We start from the raw sequence: 12173 nt of genomic DNA on the forward strand, positions 1-12173 counted from the left end.
TGTCAACATCAGTATTTGAATAGCTTGTTTGTGAGGGCGTCTAGTGTTAAAACTGATATGTAACACTCTTGACCTCTGTCATTATTTATTTCTTTCAACTGGTGCAAAGCCGAGGTTCGAGAAAGCGCTGTAACTGGGTATAATGGCGCCTTCGCATAACTGACTCATAAACCACTACCTTGTCCCCAAGGTGTTGTGGGAGTACTCAACTGCGCTCTAATTTTCCCGCCATTTCTACGAAATCCGCTGGAAAACCGTGTGCCCATATTCTCTTGATCTTTTCCGGACTCGAATCCATTTACACACAGAGCCGTGATTACTTCAACTCGATGAGAATAAATCTCGTGGATTGCTACCAAAATGTCATTGTTTATGTACTGTCACCATAGCAACTTGATAAACATATCAAAACATGGCATTCAAATGGAGAAGGGCGGAAGAAGGTAATTATTTACATTGTGTGGCTCCATTGAGAACAGGAAACGGAATACGCACCAAAACGAACGCAAATTTCTCGTCAAATGTACCTCCTTTCGTCCCAATGATGGTAGCATCTAATACTGTCATGAAAGCCTTTATTTAGATCGAGGAAAGGAAAATTACACGTATACTATCTATTCGGTGGAAACTTTCAAAACAAGGCTCGGTATTTTTACAAGTCAAGATGCATTATTTCTCGCCTACGGGCTTCAAGAAAAAAAACTTATTAACTGGTAAAATACGAAGCTCCTTGATTGTACAATGAACTTTCTGCGACAATAATAACCTCTCAGACGGGTACTGCACTACATTCTCCCTCTTCAATTGTCTTCTTGTACAAGAAACATGTCATGTCCAGATTTCCATCATTCCTACAGATAAAAATTAGAAATTAATCTTGAGATAGTTGCTCAAATTCAGTCACAGTCAATATGTTAAAAGAGACTTTCCATAAAATCAAAGCGCATAAGTTCCATTTTTACATCCATTTCAGGGGCATGAATTTCCTGTCCCCAAAGAGTTTGAAGAGTTTTGTTAAAGACATCTTTGTATAATCTAAGAATGTAGTGATCTATTCGGATTATTTATCTGAAAAAATTAAGTCGGAGAAAGTTTTGATCCTCGTGGAAATTTCAAAGCAGCTGTTGGCTGTCCAACTGATTGCTAGCATCGGCTTTAATTCAGACTTCAGATGGCATTTTTATTTCTCCGAAAACAAAAGCGATTGAGAAATAAAACTTTCTCTACCATGTTCTATTGTTTCTATGTGTAAAATGTACATAAGTAATTTCTATAAATTCGATTCGTTTTGCACTTTTATGTTTTTCCCGTTTCTTGTATAGTTATGTAATGTCTACACCAGTTAATTGCACGTGGCACTGTGCACATCTTTTCGTTATTTGTTTATCTTTCTTTTTTTAGCTCAGTGTAATGTTTGTCATGTTCATATTTTATGTTAATATGTAACTTGTAGTGCAAAACAATAAAAAAATGGGAAAAAATGGATTATTTTTGTAGTTCCGTGAAAGTGTAAAGTGACATTTTGCCAAAGAAAATTGCAGTTTCTCATCACAATCAGTAATTCGAATTTCAGAGACGGCGGTTACGGACAGCCGAACAGATATATTCCACCAAAATCAAAAGAACCATCAGCTGGGTGCCACTGCGTTTTCTTAATAGCGGCACGTACCTTTCTTTGCGACTGAGCCAGTATATTTAAGTATCCCCTAAGGGTGAACATATATAACTGTCTATCTTTTTTTTTCTTTTTTTTTTTTCGAGTGTACAATTCTTAAGTGTTAACACGTTTTGGTAAATAAGGCAAGATATCACGTGTTAAAGTTTGGTTAAGTTGTATGTAACTTGTATTGGCTATTCACAGGAAAAATGGAAATAAATGATGTCTACCTTGAATATATAATGAATGCAAGTCCTTTGTTTTCTTTATTCGTGATCTAACAGCGCAATTAACATGCAAATAAGAAATGTAAATTTCAGGAATTTGACAGAGCCAACCACAGCTTAGATATGTTGATCGCATCGCTTCACAAAAACAAATACGAGAACAGCAGAGTGTAACGAATAAAAAAGGAAATATTCCTGTGCCGCCATGACAAAGCACAAAATGAAGATCCGAGAAAAGCGAACTGATTGATTTCAAAGTTCCTAGAGAGCTGAATTGTTAGCGGAGTGTGGGGAAGGATGGAGTTGTGTCACATCTTTTTGTTCGCCATTGCGATCGCCTGTCATCTGAGTTACTGCGAGAATGTGACAAGGCAAAACAGCACACAAGTGATTGACAACATTAACTGTGGCGTACTGAACATTTCTTGCGGGCTTGGAAAGACTTGTCGAGATGGAGTTTGCGTTGACATCGAGGCGACGTCTCCAGGCGGCGGAAGAGAGTACTCGCAACCGACGGAAACTCCTTACAAAGTCGTTACAGAAAATGAAGGATTGAATTTACCAAGGATTCCAACGACTGCACCACCCAAGATAACTCAACCAAGCAAAAAGCATCATAGTTTAATTAGCGGGAATCAGGAATTTGCGATAGCGCTTGTTGGATTTTCACTTCTCTTTATTAACTTTTGCTTGGTGACTTTCTGTTTGGGTCGAATGAAACGAAGACGACTAGAACGACAGCGTGAACTAAACAGGCGCCAAGCAGCCACACATAGCTCACAGGCTTCTCAAACTGGGGATTGGGACTCGGAGAATGTGAGCCGCCGAAGGGAGGCTCTTGAAATGGGGTTTGACAATTTCGCGCTCAACGGCGAACTCGATGCGTTTTCCAGCGAGTTTGCGATGAACTTTCCTCAAGTGCGTTTACCACCTTATGATTTCTCTTCCGCTTACCACAAACCTAGGCCCATGACAGAAGAGGACACGGGTGAAGGAGAACCGCCTGGTGAGACTAATGTTGATGTTCAGAGCATAAACGAAGATCCACCGCCATATAGCGATCAAAGGTTCGAAAGCCAGAGCAATCCACCAAGCTACGACGAAGCTTTGAAAGTTTCCACTGACGCAGGGGCATCCTCTCCGAGTCTATGATGATCTTCATACATCCCGACAGAGATACTGTTGACTTACATTGTCATATATTAAAACAAAGTATGATAATGTATGATAATGTGTGATCATATCCTGAAACGCATGACAGCAAAATAAGGCTGAAACCACTTTTATATTATGATCTTGTTCAGTCGGGTCATAATTGCAACCCTTAATGTATGATAATATGTGACAGCATTTTTTTATAATGTATCAAAACATTATCAAAAGTGCTGTTCAATTGATGTATAATAATGTATGACAAGAGTATCATGTGCAACAGAGAAACAAGCCATACTGAATAAATATAAGCAGTCAATATCAAGGTTAGTTAAGAGACTTAGTAATCAAAACTAAAGAGATGACAGTTATGTAAGATTTCTCACGATATACAAATATTGCACTGTTCACTACTTAGAGAGACTGAAGTTTAGCTTCAGTCTGCCTGCTTTTAGCGTTTCATGGTTCTGTACCGGTAAAGAAATATTGCAAGAGCAGTTGACTGAATACAAGAAAGCCGTAGTCATAGACATGTCAGGCTGTAAGCCCACAGATCTAACATGTTTTCTGAAATGTACTGAACCCGTTCACAGTACTCATATAAACGTGATATTGGATATTTACTTTCAAATTGCTATTGGGAAGGTTGATAAATTAACGGAAAGAAAGATTAAACGGCTGCTGGATCACACCAGGAGCCACCTAGACCTTACAGCCCTATCTGATTTAGGAGTATAAACTATTTCCTCTTCTCATTCTATTCATAGTTCTCTGACGGCCTCGTCTCTCCCACCACTGAACACCATTATTCACACGCCCCTTTTATAGTGCGCAATATTGCGCAAGTTTTCGAGTACCTCCCACTTCCTTCGATCTTATCAGTAACTATCGCAGGATTTTTACCAATTCTCTTCAGTTTCTCTTAACCCTGAAGTTCAGAATACTCCTTAGGTTTTCTCTCTAATATAGAAACATGCTACTTCTATTAGTGTACTTGAGTGTACTTTTTTCACTTTTTTGTTCTAATCTAATGATTATTTTCGTATATTAGAAATATTTATATATTTAGATGGATAGTCCTGCCGATGACAGACTTATTAAATTACTTTTTAACATTAGAATTATCCAAGGTTGTCTGTTACATAAGCCTTATTGGCTTCCTCGGGCTACGTTGCCTCGTTAATGTATAATTTGTTAATGTTGTATTTGTGTGTCTGAGGCAATCAATAAACTGACAAACTGACTGTCTTACCAGGTTTAACCGCTCCCTGTCTCATTTCATGTTGCCGGCTTTGTTTTCCCGACCTGGGCAGGCTGTAAGACCCAGGCCACGAGAGAAGATCAAAGTTGCACTCGAGAGAAGATTGACCGACGGAGAAAGGAACTCTCTAAGTTTTCGGGAAAGACAATCGGAATCAATCATATGTGACATGACACTGCAAATACTACCGTTCATCCACTACGGGCCCTTTACACACGTGCACGGTGCATTACTCATGTATCCCGTTGGGCAGCTGTGGAGAGCTTGCCTTATAAATCAAAATGAAGAAGACTAATGGTACTAGTTGAAATATTGGCTCAAATAAAATTGCCTTTTGCTGTAGTTTCAGTCTTGCAAATTAGTTTATTTACACGTAAAGTGACGTCTGGCACGTGCATTTCTACTGCAAGAGATACGGCAACGAAACGTACTCAGAACAGTTTATTTGGGCGTCGCGCGGTCCTCTGTATTCAAACGTATAAAGAGCTGTTTCGCCCTTGTTAGGGGTCACTAGTATGACATAGGCAAGTTAAAACAGGTGCGCGTTCAGAGAGCAGTTTATAGTGCGAAAAGAAAAATGTTCGAGCGGAGCGAGCAGAACGGAGACCGCGCTCGGCTCGCCGAGTATTCTTTTCGCCCTTTGCCTCAATTGGGAGCCTGTTCACTGGCTAACCTCCTGTGTGTGAAGTGTGAAGGGCCCCGAGTGACTACTAATACAGCAGTATTTTGGGGTGGTTTATCACTATGGGGGAAACGCAGATCTTAGCGAGGGCTATTGGAACCCGAAAAGAAAATTGGGCGTAACCACGCACTTTTTAGAGATAATATTTGACATTTTTTTTGACATTTTTTATTTGTACTCTACACTCTTACTATTACATCATGGAGATAATATTGAGCAACAGTAATTATAAAAAGCGCCAAAATACGAAACAATGTATGGAATTTTTCCCAAAATGAAGCTTAATTATTTCTGAAAAATGCCGTTGAACGTATACGCGGTAGCAAAAGTAGGCACCGTCCTTAAAATGTAGAATGACAAGACATTACAAACAGAACATTACTGTACTTGCAAAATGCAGAATTAAGTTTACAAGAAAGTAATCTTTCTGCTCTGTTAATTTGGCCCAGTTTTTCTATAGGTGCGAGAAATATACCGTGAGTCCCTCAGTCTTAACGTTATCTACCTGTGAGTCAGACATGAGTCATGTCGGTTGACCCTCACTCCTCACAAGCAGCCATTGCATTCAGTAAACTTAAAACTGGTTTCTGTTTACTCAGATGGTTTTTCGACGGGTTTTACTGAATGGAAATTGTCAAGTGACGTGTTAACATGTGAATTGATATGTTCGGATTCTTAGTTGGGATATTCTTTTCATGAGTCGCAGAAAGCTTCAGGGAAGCTAAGCAGTCCTCTAAATAACCGACCTATTGTTGGTTCTCCGAAAATCCTCGCGAACCTTAATTACGTCCGCATTCTGAACAGCATTTTGCTTCTCCCTCCGAGAGCCGAAGAGTAACTTTTAAATTTTTCCGGCGTCTTACCAAAAGTTTAATAAAGAAAATTTTAGTCATCCGTCTCAATAAAACTCGAATTTCAGGGAGAGCAGAGGCCCTTCGATCTTCTTAGATAACTTATCTAGGAAGATCGAAGGGCCTCTGCTCGCAGGGTATCCTGGACTGTTCAATGACCCAAAGTTCTCCTCAGATCTACTTCGATCCAAGATACCCTGCGGCGCGAGCAGTGGTTTCTCCACCAGACACTACCCTTACGTAGCGTCTGGTGGAGAAACCACTCCTCACAGGGTACTTCCAAGAAGGCCTCCTTCCTTAGAAAACTCCCAGCGTATCAGATAATCTTGTGTAAATTTTGATAAAGTGATGGGCGTGAATAGTACTGCAGTTCTACCTGCCTTGATTGGCTTCAGTTATATGCGGGCGACCCCATCTATCATAATCTATACAATATTAAAAGATTGATTGATGGACTGATTGCTGTCGTGATCTTAGCTAGACTTGGGTCAAGTCGTCTTTTTATGCGCCGAAAGATTGACCAATGAGCGACGCCTGGCTGGACTCCCGCCAAAACGGACTTTGAGAAAGTCTACCGTGATCTATTTCACGTTGTTTTGGTGCGCTAAAATTAAACTCAAGAGCCTGGAAGAGGCTTGTTCCGCGGTCCTCTTTTATTAATTAACTTAGAATGTCACAACCGAGCGATGACATTGAATAATCTTACCTTCTGGTTCCTTTCTAATTAAATATTGTAAATTTAATAGCCTGGTAAATAAGAGCGCTATAGGCATGCAATCAAGCCCGAGGGCTTTCATGTGTGAACAGTATAAGGCGCCATAACGATTCTAATATTTTGATTGCGACGACTTTGCTTATCTTCACATTGTTTTCCCTGGTTTTAATCATCAGACAGTTAAACAAACACAAAAGGAGCCAATCATTTTGAATTTCAGTTTTATCATTCCAGTTGCAGTTGTGGCAAAGTTCCCCGCCAAATGAGATTATTTTGCTCTCAGCGGCGTATGCAAACCGCCATTAATTATCCGTGACCTTTAAAAAATAATGCAAAATAATGCACTATATCACAAATCCTTTTACAAACTTCCGTTATTACTACCGGCGATTGTTTTGTATCACATTCTATCTGCGATCTTCCATTAATTTTCACGTCGGTAATGAAGTGAATCAGGGATCCCTCGAGCAGAAAACAAGATACCTACACTCATGTGACAAACCAATCAAATAGCTTTCAGCGTTATGAGCTTTTTATCTGGTTTATAAACTAACAAATAAAAGCAACTTGTAAGCCTTCAAAGGGCAGTGACTCGTTTAATGTCAACAAATTATACACACCCCGCTTTAAAAGCTAACCATCAAGAAGACATTTGTAATCTCATGCGGCGCCTCGGTGTAGATTAGCGGACAATCTGGGAAAAAATTGTTGCGATAAATGCGGTGTTAATGTTAATTCTTCGGAGCAGCCACATGTTTATGTGATATAAAAACCCGAGTAGAGCAGAATTATCTCCATTATTCGGATAATCTAGATGATATGTCAAGAGCCTAGCGCCAGTGAATGCGGATTTCACAAAGAGCACCTTTGGTCTAACAGCGGTTAACTTTGGTGATAAGACTGTTGTTCGTACAGATTTGGACACTAAAGGGAGTTATGTTAAGAGATGTGGGCTCACTACGTGGCGGTGCTTCTTTCTTGGTCAATTCAGACAATTTTCTGCGCGGAAAATTCCACAGAGAAGACTGCTTGTCAATCGTGTGAACTGTCCGACCGTTCAACGAAACATAAACTGTATAATTGGTTGGTTCTGAGTATTGTGTTATTGTTGCTCGTTCTTCTTCTTGTATTGGTTGGTTTTCTCTGTTACCGCATGTGGCCAAGAGACCATTTTCCGCTTGAAAGAGCTGTTTTTCGACACAATTTGGAACAGGAACAACTGCGTGCGTTATCCGATACGTCCAGCTCGCGGACATCGCGAGGCGAGCAGGAGCTTTAGCGCGGAACGCGGCGTGAGAAACGGTGAGTGAGCGCAGACAAGGCGGCGAAACGTTCCCTTTAGCAAAGTCAGGAAAATGGACTTATTCCTGTTCGGGATGGTTATTTTGTGATGCCAAGAAACTCTTCGATGCCCTGATTATCGTTTGTTGACTTTACTCACGAAGGTTCAATATTTGTCAATATTCCACGTACAAAAACAAGACTATTGTCAAAACCGCAAATGTGTTCATAAAGTGTAGAGAGCACTTGAGAACTGTTCTAATATTTGCATCAATCGATTTCATTCCATAAATAGCTATAAAGCTCGTACTTACTGCGCAAAATATGGACATCACGCTAATGAAGGCGACATAAAGTTACTTGTAGCTTGTAGCCTCGCGATCTTCACAAATTTCCTGGGACATTTGCAAGACTAAAATGTAAATCTACAAGACCAGGATCGCCGACAACGGGCTCCTAACAAGACGAGTCTTGTTTAACACGAATGGCTGCAAACCGCCAAGGCGATTTGGGCTACCTTATCAACAATTATTATCATCATCATCATCATTGTTATTATTATTATTATTATTATTATTTTTATTATTATTAATATTAATATTATTATTATGTCACATCAATTAATTTTCGGAATTGTTAATAGTTTGCGTAGACTGGAAAGTTGTTTCTTTTATCGTAACCCTGGCCATGAATCAGAAGATAAGTCGTACTCGTTAAAATATTGACCAATAAAATTGTCTCCTTTTCTCTTCTCTCCTTTCTCCAGTCTCAGTCTTGTTTTTCCATCACAGGCCATCATTCCTTCTCTCCTCGCAGATTGAATGCCTAGAACAGAATACAAGATCCGTGAGAATCAAAACTGGTTCACGAATACAAATACGCAGTTCTACTATAGAAATCTCTCTATTAAACAGATTAAATTTGGTCAACGAGTTATGCCTCCTCTGTGTCAGCACTGGAAAGTGCACGTTTGCTGAGGACTTCGAGTTCAATGTAGAAAGATGAATGGAAAATCGAAAACTTCAAAACACAGCTGTAGACCCTGGCGTCCTAATCCCGATTTTGGAAACGGGAAGATACGGGTTACTTCGGGTGGGGGAATTTATGTACCACACCATCAGTGGCTTCCAATTTACCAAACTGATTGCAGGGCTGACACTACGGCAAAAGGCAATTACAATGGCACGTGTAGTTCTACTACAAGAGATCTGGGAACGAAACGTATTCAGAACAGTTTATTTGTGCCCTGGGGCCTGTTGTCTCGAAAGTCCCGGTAACTTACCGGGGCCCGTTTCTCGAAATACCCGGTAACTTACCGGGCCCAAAAAGTATATTTTTAATTTTTTTTTCGCCGATTACACAGTGATTACAGACATGGTACTTGGCCAATGTTTTCATAGAAATGCAAGATTTTAAAATTTAGTATTCAAAGCTAACAAAAATTAACTTCTTTTAAGAAACATTTATCACCAAAGACACTTATCGGGCCCTATATGTTAGCGGGACTTTCGAGAAACGGGCCCCGGGCCCGATAAGTATCTTTGGTGATAAATGTTTCCTAACAGAAGTCAGTTTTTGTCAGCTTTGAATACTAAATTTTCAAATCTTATAATTCTTGGTAAACATTGGCCAAGTACCATGTCTGTAATCACTGTGTAATCGGCGAAAAAACATTTAAAAATATACTTATCGGGCCCAATAAGTTACCGGGACTTTCGAGAAACGGGCCCCTGCATTCCGAAGTTTCCAATTTACGATTTCCCCAAAACTGAAAATTATGAATAATGACTGGGTACAAGTCATGGTCTGTGCTTTTACGGGCGCCAAGTGTGCTCCACTATGAAAATATAAGTAAAATAAATAAATAAATAAATAAATAAATAAATAAATAAATAAAACGTATTGTGGTTCCACTCCCAGAGAAAAAGCTTTTAAACACAAATTTAATTCAACACTCCGAGAGTCGCACGAGGGGAAGCCATCAATTTAAATTTCGCGTGCCATATGCAAATAAAGACATTTTTAAATTTTCGTTCTTCCCAAAAACTATAGCAGACTAGAACTGCCTCCCAGAGGTCATTGTTTCGTCAACCTCTTTGGAAATATTTAAACATAGGTTATTAGCTTTTCTTAAGAATTAGTATGTAGTTAATATAGTTTTCTTTATTTGACTTTTATATCATTATTTTATATATTGATATATCTGTATTTTATTCATTCACTAATTTTATTTATTTCTACGGTGGGTGTGATATCTAATGATTTTACCGACCAAATAACATGTCTGAATGTAAATGTAGAAGATGTTTTCAATAGTGTGTTTTAGTGTTTTCTTGCCAAAAGAATTCCTAGAGCTGTTTGCGGTACTTTGTTTTAAAGTAAGCCTGGACAGAGGAACTGTTGGAGGTAATGAATATCTCCTATAAAATTGTACTCTACTCTGGGGGACAAAAGTACATGTATTAAAGGGTCATGTTTACAATCATCGAGGCGAGCTCACGAAGTCCAGTCCAAGTTCCAAATTTCAAGGAGATTCTGATTGCTATTCAAAACATACAGCGTCGTTCATTTATGTTTACAAAGAATATCTCGTACATCTGGTTGGCGAAGCGTTGTACTTAATTGGCTGGTGTGGGTTGATCTCTTTGACGAATACGCGTCTCGATTGTGGTATTGCAAAGTTCAGCAAAGGTGCGTCCAAACCCTCGATCGAATACTTGCCTATCGCATAATTCATCATATCATCGTTCAACAAAGATGGTGGCATCGCGAGCGACGAAACTTTACGTGGAGCATGAATAGTGCTGTGCTGCCGCGACACAATTGTGCGATAAAGGGCGAAGACGGAATTTCAGTATGGTGAATGTCGAGACTGTAATTATAATTGTTGTTGTCATAATATTCGCCCTTTCCTTTGGATTTTGCTGTCATTTTTTGTCGTCGTCCAAACAGCGTCGCGATGAGCTTGCCAGACGATACAGTCGACCAACAGAACAAATCACAGTTACCACTGATGTTCAAAGAAACACAGGGCGAGTTTACATGCTTCATTTTCAGGGAACAAATTCAAATAATTCGGATACGAACCCAGCGGGAGCTGACGGCGGTCAAGATCCATCGATGGATGAAAGCGAAGAAAACGCTCCTGATGCCATTGTTGAGAGCGGTCCACCTCCTTATAGTGGTTTAGAAACGGCTATCGATTCCGTCGAGCCTCGGTTACCACCCCCCTCCTATGAAGAAGCTCTTAGAATATCGATCGAGAATTTAGCCACACCTCGTGAACACGCTCTGTGTAACTGATGAAGCGAAACATTCCGCTTTCGCTCAAAGGATGGTTGTAAAACTAAGAAAATATTGCGTTATTTTGTTCTAGTTCAGTTTATATTATATTCCAGTGCAAACAGTAGGATCGCATATTTTCTATGGAAGCTTTAATTTTCATTTGTTTATTTATGTCAAATGCATGCATTTAAACGAAAACTTTGAATATTCTATTAACTATTTATCTTGTATAGTTTTCAGTGACGAACTCACGAACCTCAATTGTCGACAAAATGTATAAACGATTTTCTATCGTATACTATTCAGTTTTTCAGTGTGACAAGCGTCATTCGCCAAAAGTGACTTTAGTTAAACACGTACATCATAGAAAATAAAGGATTTTCATCCTGCACGGCATATTGCATGACCTGTGGGTTATAGGACACGTGATGAATAAGTTTGTCACGCGATGTTTTAGTTGCTCACGCATACATTCATCATACATTCTTAATTGTAGAGGAAAAGACAGATTTCATTACTACAGTTAACGCCGTCTGTATGTACTTTCTTGTACCGCAGGCTTCAAGGTGCTGTTTATACATGAAGTAATTTTCCCCGGAACTTGAAATCGCGCGTGTAACACCCCTTCTTCGAAACTTATTTCGTTGCGAGTTCTAAAAGAAGAAGACTCGTCTTCCACTTTTCACCATCTTGCGAGATAAGTTCCATCGTTTAACGTAATTTGTCTGCATGTTCATGTTGTAGCGCGATGTTCTTGTCACAGCTTAATAGAGGACCAAGCTGCGCGATAATACGCCTTCTTTGCAAGTTATCTTCCAACGAAACACTCGTCTCCCACTTTTCGCACCGTTACAAATAGTTGCAGTGTTTAGTGTAACGTATTCTGTCTGCATTTTCATGTTTTCCCGCAGTACAACGTGCGCTGAAGAGAACTGGCAGACTGGCCTTTTCTCCGCAATTTTCGTAACGTTGTGAGATAACGTTCCGGCATTCAACTTGCCTTGTAACATTTTCATCATCACTTTGTTGCGTGCTGGAATCCCGGGCTGGAACGCGTGCTAA

At 39.7% G+C, this 12173-nt stretch overlaps 1 protein-coding gene and 1 long non-coding RNA gene across 2 annotated transcripts in view; one reads left to right on the top strand and one right to left on the bottom strand.

Moving 5' to 3' along the window:
* The first annotated feature begins 1781 nt into the window (after window positions 1–1781).
* Window positions 1782–4287, top strand: LOC146479258 (uncharacterized). The gene has a single exon (XM_085110887.1). It carries the CDS (start codon window positions 2182–2184, stop codon window positions 3034–3036), a length of 855 nt encoding a protein of 284 aa, XP_084967013.1. The 5' UTR covers window positions 1782–2181; the 3' UTR covers window positions 3037–4287.
* Window positions 4288–8368: 4081 nt separating this feature from the next.
* LOC146479259 (uncharacterized) overlaps window positions 8369–12173 on the bottom strand; it is a 6112-nt gene continuing 2307 nt past the window's right edge. Inside the window, exons 1-2 of the long non-coding RNA XR_014864938.1 lie at window positions 10327–12173; window positions 8369–8651 (exon numbers count right to left, since the gene is read on the bottom strand). The exon at window positions 10327–12173 is cut by the window's right edge and continues 2307 nt beyond it. This is a non-coding gene — a long non-coding RNA (uncharacterized LOC146479259). The remainder of the gene's footprint in view (window positions 8652–10326) is intronic.

Source organism: Pavona decussata, unplaced genomic scaffold (assembly GCF_977016875.1).
Source record: "Pavona decussata unplaced genomic scaffold, jaPavDecu1.1 SCAFFOLD_59, whole genome shotgun sequence".
Lineage (NCBI taxonomy): Eukaryota > Metazoa > Cnidaria > Anthozoa > Scleractinia > Agariciidae > Pavona > Pavona decussata.

Excerpts from the sequence above, each read along its gene's own strand:
- LOC146479258 (XM_085110887.1), top strand. The coding sequence starts at position 2,182 with ATGGAGTTGTGTCACATCTTTTTGTTCGCCATTGCGATCGCCTGTCAT.